Source organism: Dipodomys merriami, unplaced genomic scaffold (genome assembly GCF_024711535.1).
Source record: "Dipodomys merriami isolate MVZ:Mamm:240054 unplaced genomic scaffold, mDipMer1.0.p SCAF_24, whole genome shotgun sequence".
NCBI lineage: Eukaryota > Metazoa > Chordata > Mammalia > Rodentia > Heteromyidae > Dipodomys > Dipodomys merriami.
Genome location: NW_027203826.1, coordinates 24,323,633 through 24,340,141, shown reverse-complemented (window position 1 = coordinate 24,340,141; position 16,509 = coordinate 24,323,633). Strand labels below are relative to the sequence as shown.

Genomic DNA, 16,509 nt, shown 5'->3' with positions numbered 1-16,509 from the left:
TAAAGGAGCCAAAACACACAATGGAAGAAAGACAGCCTCTTCAACAAATGTTGTTGGCAGAATTGACTGAAACTGACTGCAGAAAACTGAAGCTAGATCCTAATATATCACCCTGCAACAGAACCAATTCCAAATGGATCAAAGACCTCGATGTAAGGCCAGATACCATAAAAATATTACAGGAAGGGATAGGGGAATCACTAGGGTTTCTAGGCACACGTCGGAACTTCCAAAGATCCAGAATTACAACAAATCTAAGAAAGACAGGATAAACGGGATTGTATCAAACTGAAGAGTTTCTGTATGGCAAATGACATAGCTAGCAAGATAAATAGAAAGTCCACAGAATGGGAGATCTTTACTAGCTATGCATCAGACAAGGGCCTTATATCCTAAATATACTTAGAGCTAAAAAAGTAAATCCTCAAAAACAAATCCGCAAAGAAACAACCCAATTAATAAATGGGCTAAAGACTTAAAGAGAGACTTCTCAGAAGAAACAAAAATGGCTAACAGACATACAAAGAAATGTTCAACATCTCTGGCCATAAAAGAAATGCTAATCATAGCAACATTGAGATTCCATCTCACCCTAGTTAGAATGGCCATTATTTAAAAAAAAAAACCTTAACAATATCAGATGCTGGTGAGGATATGGCCAAACAAGAATAGCACTACACTATTGGTGGGACTGTAAACTTGTTCAATCACTCTGGAAAGCAATACGTAGGTTTCTCAAAAAGCTAAACACAGAGCTTCCCTATGACCCAGTAATTCCACTCCTGGGCATTTATCCAATTGACCACAAACCAGGCCACACTAAAACTACCAGCACAACTATCTTTATTACAGCCTGGTTTACCATAGCCACGATATGGATCAGCCCAGCTGCCCCTCAGAGGACAAATGGATCAAGAAAATGTGATATGTACACACAATGGAGTTCTATGCTTCCATGAGAAAGCATGGTATTGCCTCATTTGTAAGGAAATTGAAAGATTTGGAAAAAAAAATTGTATCAAGCAAAATAATCCAGAGCCAAAGAAACATGGTTTCCCTCATCTGTAGTAATTATAAATCTATAAGTAAACAAACACAATGGATGATAAAAGAAAAAAAATTACACTTGAGCATGATAAACTAAATAGAACTCAACATTTATACAATAAGACCAAAGGAGGATATTCTTAGGAGAGGATCACAAAGGCTTACTAGCTATGTGAATATGACCATATAAAATGGTCATATCAAATGGTCATCATATCTATGGTCATCAAAGTGAACTCCAAGAAATGGAAACAAAAGGTTTTTGTTATTTTGCCTTCCCTCCATCCCCCTTTGTTGCTGTTTTTGATTTCTGTATTTTTTGTCTTGTATATACGTTATCTATTTTGGGGAGGGTAAGGAAGCACAGGACCTAATGCAGCAGTGATACTCACTAGACACTATGTTGAAAACCAACTATGTAACTTGTGGGGGAAAACTAGGAGAAAACGAGGGAAGAGGTGACACTGTTCAAAACAAAATGTACTCATTACCTGACTTATAAAACTGTAACCCCTCTTTACAATAAAAACCAAACCAAACCAAACCAAAACAATGTCAGCTGAGCACTGGTGGCTCATGCCTGTACTCCTAGCTACTCAGAGGCTGATATCTGAGGATCACAGTTTGAAGCCAGCCTTGGCAGAAAAGTCTTTGAGACTCTATCTCCAATTAAGCACTTAAAATCCAGAAGTAGAGCTGTGGCTCAAAGTGGTAGAGTATTAGCCTTGAGCAAAACAACTCAGGGATAGTGCCAAGGCCCTAAGTTCAAGTCCCATGACTGACAAAAACAAACAAAAAACCCTAAGAGGACAATATATTTCAGCATCTTATATAGCTTATTTGTAGTAAGCAGCTAACAAGCACGATTCAAGAAATATATCTTCACTAGATTCAACTTTGTTGTTTCAACTTCAAACTTATAGTATACCTGGCAAAGAAATCTAAGATCTCATTAATTATATAAAATAATTCCAGGGCTGGGAAGGTGGCTCAGTGGTAGAGTGCTTGCCTTGCATGCATAAGGCCCTGGGTTCGATTCCTCAGCACCACATAAGTAAAAAGAAAAAAGCCGGAAGTGGCACTGTGGCTCAAGTGGTAGAGTGCTAGCCTTGAACTGAAGAGCTGAGGGACAGCGCCCAGGCCCAGAGTTCAGGCCCCACGACCGGACCAAAAAAAAACAAAAACAAAAACAAAAACAACCAAAAAAAAAAAAACAACAACAAAAACAACCATAAAAAAAAAAAAACATAAAATAATTCCAGTTGAGTCATAAATGTTGGGAAATCACTAATTGTTCAGAAATATAAGAAATGCTCTTCTCTGTATAGATAATATAAAAAGACTTATGTCTGAATGAAAAAAAGAACTGTATAGTTTAATACAATTCAAATGCCAAGTATATACTGTGGTCTGAAACTTTCAAGAAAAGCTTAATTATTAATGGCCTAAACTATAATGAGTACAAATTTATCTTAATTTGTATTAATTTATGAGTTAGCCATTACACATACCATCATTTCCACACTCCCTGCTGCCATAACATCTTTGGGTTTTACATCTTTGGTTCCAATGTAGGAGCCGATGGTATCACATGACCAAGGAGAGTATTGGCTATAGTCATTTCCTTTGTATTTCCCAGCTACTTTCAATTCTTCATCCAAAAACTATAGATGGAGAAAAAAACAAAATAATAAAATAAGAAACGGGTCTCTGAATAACAAGCCAGAGAAAACAGAAATTCTTAGAACATCAAACTAAAGCAATATAATGATGGCTATTTGACTTTTAAGTGTCAAAACAGATTTTGGAGATTATGAAAAGTATAAGTGAAAAATGATAATTTTAGCTTCCAGATTTTGCTACTGGCAGGTTTAAACAACACTACTATCCTTTAATGACTCAAGCTATGATCTGAGAGGAGGTTTGTGTATTCCTTATCATTACATCAGATGAAGACAATATTTAAGCAAACATGCACTAGACCATAGTTTTGCTAGATTCAATCCAATGTTTCTTTCAGTAACATCGAGAAAACAAGAACATTAAAAACTATTTTAAATGTTGTCCATAATAAATGATGACATATCAAGTCGTTAACTCATATTTCTGTCAATAGCATTAAAAAAAAAAAAAGGAATGGGGTCACTCTGAGTTATGAAGGAAAAAAAAAAAAAGAAATGGGGGTCACTCTATGTAATTTAGGCTGACCTGACTTCCTGTTGTGATTACAAGAGTACACCACTGTAACCAGCCAAAAATTCATATGTTGAAAATATTCTAATCTGTAGGTTGACTCATGATGTTAAAAGGTAAGATTCCTGCTCAGTACCAGGGGCCTCAGACCTATAATCATAGCTACACAGAAGGCAGAGATTTGAGGATTGTGGTTTGAAACTAGCCCAGACAGATAAACCTGAGAGACTCTCATCTCCAATCTAACTAGCAAAAAGCTAGAGGTAAAAGGTGTGGTTCAGGTGGCAGAACACCAGTCATTAGCAAATAAACCAAGAGTGTGGGGAAAGCCATTGAGTTCAAACCCTGGTACCAGCACCAAAACAAACAAACAAGACTTTTCTTATCGTAATAACAAATAGAACATAAAATTTCAAACCAGGCACTGGTAGCTCATGCCTGTAATCCTAGCTACTCAGGAGGCTGAGATCTGAGGATCATGGTTTGAAGCCAGACTAGGCACAAAAGTCTGTGAGACTCTTCTCTCCAAAAAGTCAGAAGTGGCGCTGTGGCCCAAGTGGGAGAGTGCTAACCTTGAGCAAAAGGAGCTCAGGGACAGTGCCCAGGCCCAGAATTCAAGAGATTCTCATTTAAAATAGTTTCAAAAAACCTTAATCATTCAAATAAATGGACTGACGAATACATCATATTCATGGATACCTGATATACATTAAACATAAAAACAGGGGCTGGGAAGGTGGCTCAGTGGTAGAGTGCTTGCCTTGCATGCATGAGGCCCTGGGTTAGATTCCTTAGCACCTCATAAACAGAAAAAGCCGGAAGTGGGGCCGTAGCTCCAATGGTAGGACACTGAGGAAAGGATGCTCAGATCACTAAATGGTAGACTAGTAAGATATCCTTATGAAAAAAAACATCAACTTTAACTTCTAATATAGTTTATATAAAAATCAGTTCTAAAGGAATTGCAGATCTGATTGTGAAACCAAGTAATTAACCCTTGGAAGAAAACAGGATCTTCATAACTTTGAAATGGGTAAATAGGACACAAACTGATGATGTGCTTACTTCCTCTTGATGGAATGTGGGAGGCAATGTTGGTGAAGGTGCAAAAGGAGGTGGAGAGATAACTTTTCTTTCCTCTAGTTGAGCCATTATTTCCTTTCTTCTTCGATGTAGCTCATCTAGACTAGGGTGGGGTTGTGAAGGAGGAGGAAGTCGACTATACGGAGGTTCCTGAAATTGGAAAGGTAAGTTAAAATTGACAAAAAATTTCAGAATACATTAATTCATTAAGCATATATAGAAGTTAACCTATCTTAAAAGAACAAAAAGAAAAAAAAAACCCCACTAAAACTAGATTCAAGATCTCCCAAAGAGGTAAATTTAAGTTTTTCTTGGCTAGAGATCATCATTTTCTCAAGACATATAAAATTAGTAATAAAACTAACCAAATAAACTACACAAACTTATTTCTATTAGTAGTTTTAAAAATAAATAACCTACTCAAATTTTGGAAAGATTAAAAAGAAAACTTAAAAGAAAAACTGAGTGAAGGGTTACACTACTGTAAAAAAAAAAAAAAGCAGAAAGACATCACAATAAGCAATTAAGTCTATGGAGTAAGAAAAAAAAATACAGCATACTCTGGGGTATGAAGGTCTGATCTGGGTTGGATGAGGAGCCACTGGATAGTAACCCTCCACAGGCTGGTATCTTTCTCTGGATTCTGGTACATAGGATGGTACTGCTGCAGGTGGAATCTCAATAGGTATGGGGCTTTCTCGGAAAATCTCCTCTCTTGTATAAGATTGAGCAGGGTATACTCGACGGCCATCATAGTGAGGTGGATACATAGGTGGGTACTGTTGTGGTTGTGTGCCATACTGAGAGTTTACGACACGATCTTGGAGGTAGGGTGAATAATGATCCAAGTAGGGAGGACCAGGTTCAGGAGCAGATGGTGGAGGTCGGACAAAACGGGACACACATTGTGGTGGTGGAGTATAGTACATACCTGTGCAATAAAAGAACCAGAAACAACAATAAGCCAATCTATTTTTTCTATATAAGGATGTTTCTTCTTTGTAAAGTTCTAAAACACTGAAATATTAATAATCTAGATATATTCTCAGAACTTTCTTCTACCTTAGTTAGGTTACTTTATGAGAAATAACAAACAAAAGCCATTGTTAGGGCCAAAGGTGTATGTCAGTACTTGCCTAACATGCAATGGCCTAGGTTCAAGCCTGAGACCCTAGTCCAATAATTACCCTCCCTAACTCCCCCGCAAAAGAATCTTCAAAATAATTGAAAAACACTCTATTTATAGTCTACAATAGTAGATTGGCTCTTTATGCTTGAAAGGTAGGGTCCCATCATTTTATCCCACAAAAGGTCTTTTTTTGCTAGTGCAGATCTAGTAACTACTATTTGGCTCTAAAGTTTTTGAGATATCACTTAGGCAGTAGCTTCTCAATTTCTAGATTCTAGATTCTGCATGAACTAGCAGGACAGAAGTTTTCTTTCTTTTTAATTGTGTAGTTGATAGAGAGGTTACAGTTACATGAATCAGGTACAATCAGTACAATTTTTTGAACCATTTTTTCCCTTCAGTTGCTCTCTCCCTATCTTTCCCTCCTGTCCCCATCCATAAGATATCCAGTTCAGGGGCTGGGAAGGTGGCTCAGTGGTAGAGTGCTTGCCTTGCATGCCTGAGGCCCTGGGTTCAATTCCCAAGCACCACATAAGCAAAAATGAAAAAAAAGCCGGAAGTGGCACTGTGGCTCAAGTGGTAGAGTGCTAGCCTTGAGCTGAATCGCTAAGGGACAGCGCCCAAGCCCAGAGTTCAGGCCCCATGACCGGACCCAAAAAAAGACAAAAAAACAAAAACAAAAAAACCCACAAAGATATCCAGTTCATTTTCTACATAGTATCTGCTGAGTATCACTGTTATATTTGTCCATTCTTGTTCTACTTTTTATGTGCCCTCTCTTACCCTCCTAAATACAAAGTAACAAACAATACAAAAGGAAAAAAGAACAAAAAACAGTAACAATGACAACTAAAGACTGCTCATTTCATAAAATATTATTTTATATGATTATCAGGACAGGAATTTTCTAATTCTGTTTCATCACTGGAATGTATTAACTTTTGGGCTAGTTGTATAGTGTTTTCCTTAAGCTCATTCCTGAGGGCCTGCTTTAACTGCTAATACACACACACACACACACACACACACACACACACACACACACACACACACACACACACACACACACACACACACACACACACACACACACACACACACACACACACACACACACACACACACACACACACACACACACAATTTGTCAGTCATGGGGCTTGAACTCTGAGCCTGAGCACTGTCCCTCAGCGCTTAAGTTCAAGGCTAATGCTTTACCACCTGAGCCATAGTAAGATCGCTTCTGGCTTTTTCTGTTTATGTGGTGCTGAGGAATCGAACCTATGGCCTTATGCATGCAAGGCAAGCACTCTACTACTGAGCCACCTTCCCAGCCCTACTTCTAATATTTTAAGTAGCCCAAATCCTACACTTCATTTTGCTTAATGTAGCTTTGCTTCATTTTGCTTTGTTATCTGCAATTGAACTGCTACTGATACGGTTTTACACACTAGCCATCTCAACAAAAATAACTGAAATTTCTCAGGTAATGGATTGCCACAAGAAAGATAAAATCAAGTTTTATTGCTTTGCATATATTAGTAATGTATCAATTAAAAACTATTCTTTTGAACATAGAGAAACTGATTCAAAGTTAAAAAGATATGCTTTTGCAAAGAAGGTAAACGGAAGACATCTTTAATCAATAAACATTAAAAATGAGATGTATTTCCTCTGACAGTTTTTAAATCCTTGAGTTTATTTTACATATAATTTATACATGTAAAACTTAAGTCACAGATATTTTTTCCCTCTACATGCATTGCATTTACTTTAAATCTGGCTAATTTTTGTTGAGTGTGTTTTCTAAATCTCTTCTCCTTTCTCATCATCCTAATCCAGGCTTGGATAATCACACCTTGATTATTAAGAGCTTTTTTTTTTTTTTTTTGGTGCCAGTCCTGGGGTCTGCACTCAGGTCCGGGGCACTGTCCCTGGGGTTTCTTTTGCTGAAGGCTAGTGCTCTACCATTTAAGCCATGTTCCACTTCCAGCTTTTGGGGTAGTTTATTAGAGGTAAGACTCTCACAGACTTTCCTTCCTAGGCTGGCTTTAAATCTCAATCCCTAGATCTGAGCCTCCTGAGTAGCCAGGATTACAGGTGTGAGCCACCAGTGCCCAGTGATTAAGAGGTTTCTAACTCCCCACTTAACTCTAGATGCTAATCTTTCTACTCCAAATTCGTCTATTTGGAATAGTTTTCTCACTATCCTGGCTGGCCTAGAACCTCCAATCCTTCTGCCACAGTCTCCCAAATCCTGGGATTACAGCAATGTAATCCCAGCATGTGGTCCTATGATATCTTTTGATTCCTCAAATTTCCAATGATTTCTTTTGAGTCCCACAGTCAATTTCTTAAGGTATTACTAGCTACCAAAATTGACGAATCAATCTTTCACATATGTATGTACTACCTATGCATACAGTTTTCTATTTTTGTTGTTTTCTTTTCAAGAGAGTGTATCACTATGTAAGTTACTTGATATCTAGGTGATGAGATTACAGGTGTATACAAACACATACCACCTAATGGTTTCCTATTCTTTGTTAGGTATGCAGCATTTTGTTCATATATATTATAGTGCCTAGAAAAATAATGATAATTAAAAAGAAAAAATAGATTGTGCATTTTTATCAGCTACATACTATTTTTTTTTCCATTCACGTAGAAAGTTCTGGTCAGAATATATTCTGCTTATAATCAGCAAATTTCAATGGTTTAGATGAGTGACATTGTTTACATAAATATATGAAGAGGGCTGGAATTTGGCTTACTGGTACAGTGCTTGCCTAGCATGTATAAAACCCTGGGTTTGATTCCTCAGTGCCACATAAACAGAAAAGGCCAGAAGTGGCGCAGTGGCTCAAGTGGTAGTGTTTTAGCCTGAGCAAAGGAAGCTCAGGAACTGTGCCCAGGCCCTGAGTTCAAGCCCCAGGAATGGCAAATAAAATAAAATATAAAGAAATATATAAAGAAATTTATTATATAATTGCAAAAAGCAATTTAGTTGGTCATAATGATCTATCTAAAGTATTAAAAATGTATTTACTTAAAAGAAGCTACTATGTAAGTAATCACTCTTACCTGCATAGTTCTCATACCTCTTAAAAAATGTAAATGAAAAAAATGAAAGATTATTACCCTGCTGATAAGGTGCTGGTTCAAATGGTGGTGCAGCTCCTCGAGGATCCTGATAATAAACATCTGCCTGTTGTGCTGGATATAACTGAGAACCCCGTGGTACCATCTGAAGTGGTTTGGTGATAGGCATGGGAGGCAAGTCTGCTGGCCCTCTTGAGGGTATAGGATGTGGATTCACAGGTAAGGCAGAAATACTCTTAGGGACAGATTCCAGCCTAAGGATTAAGATAACGCAAGGCAAGTTTAAGTTCTCTAAAATATGTTTATTTGTGTGCTGGTCCTGGGATCTGAACTGAGGGCTTGGGCACTGTCTCTGAAATATTTTGCTTAAGGCTAGTGCTCTATTACTTGAGCCACAGCTCCACTTCCAGCTCTCTGGTAGCTAACTGGAGATAAAAGTCTCACAGACGTTTCTGCTTGGTTAGCTTTGAACAACAGTGCTCAGATCTCAGCCTCCTGAGTATCTAGGATTACAGGTATGGGCTATTGATGCCTGGTTAAGATACTTACATATAAATTATTTCATGTGAAAAATATTGGAAAAATATTTTGGAAACTAATTTATTCTGTCAGTCAATCTTTTCTACAAAAAGTGCAATTATTAGCACTGGTGGCTAATGCCTGTAATCCTAGCTACTCAGGAAACTGAGATTTGAGGACTACGGTTCAAATCCAGCCCAGGCAGGACCGCCAATTAACCACCAAAAAGCCAGAAGTGGACGTGTGGCTCAAGTGGTACAGTGCTAGCCTTGAGGAAAAGTAGCAGCTCAGAAACAGCATCCAGGCCCTGCATCTAAGCCCCAGCACTTTCGCCACAAAAACAAAAACAAAGAGAGATTTTGCAAAGACAAATCTTTTTTTTCTTTTAACCAATGATAATTGTTTCTTAAAAATCACTAATCTGCAAAATCAAAGTAAAAGGCAACAAAATAAAGACAAAAATACCAAGTTTTTTTTTTCTCCTTCCTTCTACTTGTGTTTACAAAGAAGTAACTTTAAAACTCAGGAAACAGGCTGGGATGTACCTCAGTGGCAAAGCGCTTGCCTATTAAGTGCAATCGATCCCCAGTACCAGAAAAGAAAAGACAAAACAAAAAACAAAACAAAACAAAAAAACAAATGCTGCAGGGGATGTGGAGAAAGAGGAACCCTATTACACTGCTGGTGGGAATGTACACTTATACAACCACTTTGGAAAGCAGTCTGGAGGGTCCTTAGAAAGCTAAAGATTGACCTCCCTTACGACCCAGTCATACCACTTCTAGGCATCTACCCTGAACAACAGGAACCAATATACAAGGACACATGCACCTCCATGTTTATTGCAGCACTGTTCACAATAGCTAGGATATGGAAACAACCCAGATGCCCCACCACAGATGAATGGATCCAAAAATTGTGGTATCTATACACAATGGAATATTATGCAGCCATTAGAAATGACAAAATAATGGCATTTGCAGGGAAATGGATGGAGCTAGAAGGAATCATGTTGAGCGAGGTAAGCCAAGAGCAAAGAGACAAACGGTACATGGTCTCCCTGATAAGTGGATGCTAAATCCAAAATGTTAGGTTATACAACAAAATTAACAGGACTTAAGAAACAAAGAACTCCCACTCATCTGGTCGAACCACTACTAAATATCCCCATGCTGCTGATCACATGTATGGTGTATAACATGTGAACACCGGTTATATGTTATGGACTGTGATAGACAATTTGCTCCAGGAAAGTTAGAATGAACTTGTGACTTTAAATGAGCATCATTATTCCACAATACTTTGAAATTCAGGAAATTATGTAATCACTTAATCACAATCAAAAAAAAAAAAAAAAAAAGAACCTCGGGGATGGTAGGGAGGGAAGGGATGGTAGGGGGAAAACGATGGAGGGGGGGGTAACAATGTTCAATAGGAAGTGTACTCATTACTTCACTCATGTAACTGTAACCCTCTGTATAGTATCTTTACAATTAAAAAAAAAAAACAGTTAAAACTCACGAAAAATGACATACACGTCAGGAGGGGATCCAGGAGCACTACTGCTCAGATGATCTATCTTTCCAGGTTTCAGACTAGAATCATAGCTGGCATCTGTCCCACGTGGAATCAGCTGTGTTACTGCATTCCCTGATGATACAATTCCATTTGGCAGAGCAGAGGGTTTCCTGCTAGGAAGATCCACTGCACCTTCATCTGGAAGCATTGCTGTTGAAGGCAGCCCCACCTCATTAAGTTGACCCAAAGAGGCACTCAATAGTTTTCTGGGAATCAGACGTTTGTTCATTTTACGAAATCTATATTAAAAAAGAGAAAAAAGCAAAGGCAAGAACTAAATATAAAAGAAAAGCCAAGCTTTTGATCTGAAAGATCAATGGAACAGACTAGAAGACTGAGAAATAAAACCATATAAATACAGTTATCTGGTATTTGAGAAGGGAGCCAAGGATTATGGTGGAAAAAAGAAAGCATCCATATGCAGATACCATGCACAAATATCAACTCAAAGTGGATCAAAGACTTCAATGCCATTTCCAAAACTGAATTATAGCAAGAGGAAGTAGGAGAAACACTAGAACTCAGAGGCATAGGCAGAAACTTTTTGAAAAGTCCCAGGGGCACAGCAGATAGGAGAGAGACTTTACAAATGGGATTATATCAAAATAAAAAGGACAGTTTCTAAACTAGAAAGATAGCCAATAGATTTTTTTTACCAGCAATACATTTGACAAAGGACTAACATCCAGAATAAACAAGAAGCTCAAGAAATTAACACCTCTCAGCTAATAAACCAATTACTAAATGGGCAAAGGAGTTAAGGAGAGACTTCTTAGAAGAGGTAAGAAGGTCTAACAAACACATGAGGAAATGTTTAACATTTCTGGCCATAAAAGATGCAAATAAAACAAACCTTTTGAGATTCCATCTCACCTCGGTAAGATCAGCCAACAATATAAATTTGAGTAACAAATGTTGGCAGGGATGTGGGGGAAAAAGGAACTATATTGTACTACTGGTGGAATGGAAACTAATACAACCAGTCTGGACAGCAGTCTGGAGGTTCCTCAAAAAATTAAACACAGATCTTCTCCGACAACCTAGCCATACCACTCCTGGCCATCTACCCTGAACCTCACAAGCCAAGATACTGTAACAAGACTTGCATATCCATGTTCACTGCTGCATAATAGCCAAGTTGCGTAAACAGTCTAGATGTCCTATAATAAATGAGGGAATCAAATATGATACCAGTACACAATGTAATTTTGCAAGGCATTCATACATAATGAGACCAAAGGAAGATACTCTTAAGGGAGAAACACAAAGGCAAAATGCCTATGTAGGGGCTGGGAAAGTGGCTCAGTGGTAGAGCGCTTGCCTTGCATGCCTGAGGCCCTGGGTTCAATTCCTCAGCATCACATAAGCAAAAAGAAAAAAGCCAAAGTGGTGCTGTGGCTCAAGTGGTAGAGCGCTAGCCTTGAGCTAAAGAGCTGAGGGACAGCGCCCAGACCCAGAATTCAGGCTCCACGACCAGACCCTCCAAAAAACAAAAATGCCTATGTACCACTGATCATATAAAATATTATATGAACTCGAGGAAATGGAAAAAGTTTTTTTTCTTTGTTGTTGTTTTTGTTTTCTTTTTGTCTTTTTTATTCATTTATCTGTCTTTGGAAGTATAAGTGGAGACACAGAAATGGGTGGACAAAGGGTGAATAAATGCAGCAGTGGTACTCACTAGACACTATGTTGAAAATGAACTATAGCCAGGCACTGTTGGCTCATGCCTGTAATCGTAGCAATTCAGAAGGTTGAGGTCTGAGGATCACCGTTCAAATCCAGCCAGGGCAGGAAAAGTCTCTGAGACTTTTTATCTCCATTTAACCACCAAGAAACCAGAAGTGGCCCTGTGGCTCAAAGTAGTAGAGGGATAGCCTTGAGCAAAAGAGCTCAGGGACAGTGCCCAAGCCGTGAGTTTAAGCTCCACGACCACCACAAGAAAGAAAGAAAGGAACGAAAGGAACAGAAGAAAGAAAGAAAGAAAGAAAGAAAGAAAGAAAGAAAGAAAGAAAGAAAGAAAGAAAGAAAGAAAGAAAGAAAGAAAGAGAGAAAGAGAGAGAAAGAGAGAGAGAAAGAGAAAGAGAAAGAACAAACTATACTTGTGGGTGGAGACAGGGAAGAAAACTGGGAGAGAGCAAAGGAAGGGGTGACATGGTCCAAAAAGAAATGTACTCATTACCTGACTTATGAAACTGACCCCTCTGTACATCACCTTTATAATAATGATTAAAAGAAAATAAGAAAATCCAATAAATAAAGTGTACTTAATATTATTTTCTAGAAATTCTTGCCTACGTAAGAACCAAGACCCTACTCCAAAAATATGGTGGAAAGTGGAGCTCAGCAGTATGTGCCAGCCTAGTTGGTGCAAGGCCCTAAGTTCAAATCACAAGTCCTATCCAAAAAGAAGAGGAGGAAAAGAAAAAAAACCAAACCCAATAGCTCCATCAACCTGAGAACTATATGTGTATATTTCGTATCAAATCTCAAGCAGCAATGAATTTTGTGATTTAATTAGCATAACATTACTAATCATGTTAGTAATATTTTTAAGATTTGTTGAAATTCTAATTTCTAGAACTTATTTGAGGAATGGTAGCAAAATCATCTGAAGACAGCCTGAAATATTTTACTTTTTCTCAAAAGTATTCCCAGTATAATTAAAAATTAAGAATAAGCCAAGCTCAAATAACTCATACCCATAATTCTAGCTATGGAGAAAGCTGAGATCAGAGAATATGGAGCTAGCTTTGATACTCTATCTCCAAAATAATCAAAAAGCAGGGCTGGAAATGTGGCTCAAGTGGTAGGGCATCAGATGAACAAGCAAGTTGATCAAGTAGGAAGCCCTAAATTCAAACCAGTATGTATCAGCAAAAAAGTAAACAAAAGAATAACCTGGGCATGGCAATAAATGCCACCATCCTAAATTCAATGACAGTTGAAGTTATTTTAAAACCAGGTGAATACAAACAATGTAACACAATGACCACAGATGCTATTGTAAAAGAAAGCACACCTATTCTAAATCTAACAGAAGGAAAACCTAAAAGCCCAAAATAACTAGGGCCATCAAATTCCAGTATTCTCATGCTGAACAATGAAAACAAATCTATTTACAACTGCTAGGCCCTTTAATAAATACATTAATAAAAACTTAAAATTGATGAAATTCACTACAAATTTAGGATTTTTTGGTAGTGAAAAATGCCTCATGTTGAGAATTTTGTTGATTATGTTTCCAGAATAATATAAGTCTAATCAGAACAATGTAATAAAAGCCAAAGAAACTTAAAAAAAAGTATTAATTGTAAAAATGTCCTATTCATTGAAGAGAATGCAACTATTCTTTTTGTATTTCACAGTCAACAAATTATTCTACTTATACCTTATTCCAAAGGTTTAATCTCATAATTTTTACACTTACTTTTCCAGTTCCTCTTGTGAGTGTGCGAATGTACAGCTGGCACCCCGCGGGCACCCTCCTCTCTGCTTCATATCTCGACACATATAGGTTTTATATTTGCTATGCTGTGGGGGCTAAGACAAAAATAAAAATATCACACATAAAGCAAAAGCCAAGTACGTCTAATTTTATGTTGCCAGTTTACTATTTTGATAATCTAAGTGAATAATTTATGGATTAAATCTAATGTTAAACTACTCAGAGCAGAGGTGCTGGAAAAACTGTTCTGCCTGATGCTCAGAGTTCAAAAAAAAATTATTATTATTATTATTATTTGCCTGTCATGGGGCTTGAACTCAGGGCCTGGTCTCTAAACTTCTTTGGCTCAAGGCTAGTGCTCTACCACTTGAGCCACAGCACCACTTCAGGCTTTTTTTCTGTTCATGTGCTACAGAGGAATCGAACCCAGGGCTTCATGCATGCTAGGCAAGCATTTTACCACTAAACCACATTCCCAGCCCCTCAAAAATAAATTAAAAAGTAGTACTTAAAAATAGTTTGAATTTTTTGGATATGTTGATATTTAATTTCATACTTGTAATTGCATAAATTCGTGAATAAATCTCAGAAAACCTTTATGATCTTTCCAAGTTTAATCATGGAAAATGGAGTTAAATACTTTCAAATATATCAACTCTTCTAATGTCTGTTTTATATAGCATTCAGATAGCTACATATAGTTGTATAAAAACACAACAAAGATGACAAAGGCCCTATAATTTGATAAGGGCTGGGGAACAATTGGCTGGTACGTCACATAAAGTCAGCAAAATCATCTGGTACCTGACAGGACAGACAAGTAGGCTTCTCAAGTGCTTTTCATTAGTTCCCGAAGCTTTTGCCAGTGATAATAACTTTGTATGGCCTGTGAATGATGTTATACTATTCAAATGCCTCTTGGCAGAAAAAAAGTTCCCTACCTCTACTATGCATAAGAATTTATTAAAGAGGAAGTGGCGCTGTAGCTCAAGTGGTAGAGTGCTCGCCTTGAGCTGAAGAGCTGAGGGACAGCGCTCAGGCCCAGAGTTCAAGCCCCATGACCGACAAAAAAAAAAAAAAAAAAAAAAAAGAATTTATTAAAGAGCCAGTGCCAATGGCTCACATGAATGCTGAGATCTGAGGATTAAGGTTTGAAGCCCCAGGGCAGGATAGGAAAATGTGACTCTGTTATCTTCCAATAAACATCCCCCACCCCACCATCACCCCCACACAAAAGCAGCAGTGGAACTGTGGAGCAAGTAATACAGCACTAGCCTTGAGCAATGAAACTAAGAGACGGCACCCGGGTCTTGAGTTTAAGACTCAGTACGTGTGCCAATGGCTCACATGAATGCTGAGATCTGAGGATTAAGGTTTGAAGCCCCAGGGCAGGATAGGAAAATGTGACTCTGTTATCTTCCAATAAACATCCCCCACCCCACCATCACCCCCACACAAAAGCAGCAGTGGAACTGTGGAGCAAGTAATACAGCACTAGCCTTGAGCAATGAAACTAAGAGACGGCACCCGGGTCTTGAGTTTAAGACTCAGTACGTGTGCACATGCATGCATGTGTATGCACGCACACTTGCATTCATGCACACATAAAGAGAATTTACTCAGGAGTTGGGTGTTGGTGCCTCATGCCTAGAATCCTAGTTAATCAGGAGGCTGACACTTAGCAGCCTAGGCAGAGAAGTTTTTGACACTCCATTTACAATTAATCGGCAAAATATAAGTCTGAAGGCATGGTTCAAGTGATAGTGCCAGTTGTGAGCAAGCATGCTGAACAAGAGGGTAAGGCCCTAAGTTCAAGTTCTGGTACTAATACAAGCACCCACCCACATACATATTTACCTAGGGCCTACAAATGTCCAAAGCTACAAATTAAACTGATTATTTACAACTCAGGGATAAGGCAGGAAGATGTTTTTGGAAGTTAGTATCAAATGCAACACTCACTAAACTCAACCAAATTCAGTGTATTTTATTACTTTATGGAATACTTTGAAAATGTCACATTTTTATATTTTCCATGATACAAGTTAAAAGTTTGGGGTTTTTCTTATTTCTTAATTATAAAACAAAGCTCCATTCAGTGGTTAGACTAATTAGGAAAAATTACATTCACATTATTCTACTTATTAGGCAGAGACTTTTTATATTTCTTGACTTTTCAAAGAAAAGATATTATGTTAAATAACCAAATGTACATATTTACCAAATCCAAGTCAAATAATGAGGGTTTTTTTTTTTTGGGGGGGGAGGGTTGTTTTTGTTTTTACTTTTTTCCAGAGCTGAGGATCAAACTCAGGGCCTTGTACTTGCCAGGCAAGTGCTCTTCTACTGAGCTAAATCCCCAACCCCAAAATAATGATTTTCAAGCTTACAAACTTACCACTACAAAATG

General features: G+C 37.9%; 1 protein-coding gene across 1 annotated transcript in view; it reads right to left on the bottom strand.

The window, feature by feature from the left end:
- Rc3h1 (ring finger and CCCH-type domains 1) overlaps nt 1–16,509 on the bottom strand; it is a 71,109-nt gene that overhangs the window by 14,588 nt on the left and 40,012 nt on the right. Inside the window, exons 9-14 of the mRNA XM_070034438.1 lie at nt 14,082–14,194; nt 10,609–10,890; nt 8,594–8,808; nt 4,884–5,254; nt 4,306–4,473; nt 2,559–2,711 (exon numbers count right to left, since the gene is read on the bottom strand). Of these exons, the coding sequence (XP_069890539.1) occupies nt 2,559–2,711; nt 4,306–4,473; nt 4,884–5,254; nt 8,594–8,808; nt 10,609–10,890; nt 14,082–14,194 (1,302 nt within the window). The remainder of the gene's footprint in view (nt 1–2,558; nt 2,712–4,305; nt 4,474–4,883; nt 5,255–8,593; nt 8,809–10,608; nt 10,891–14,081; nt 14,195–16,509) is intronic.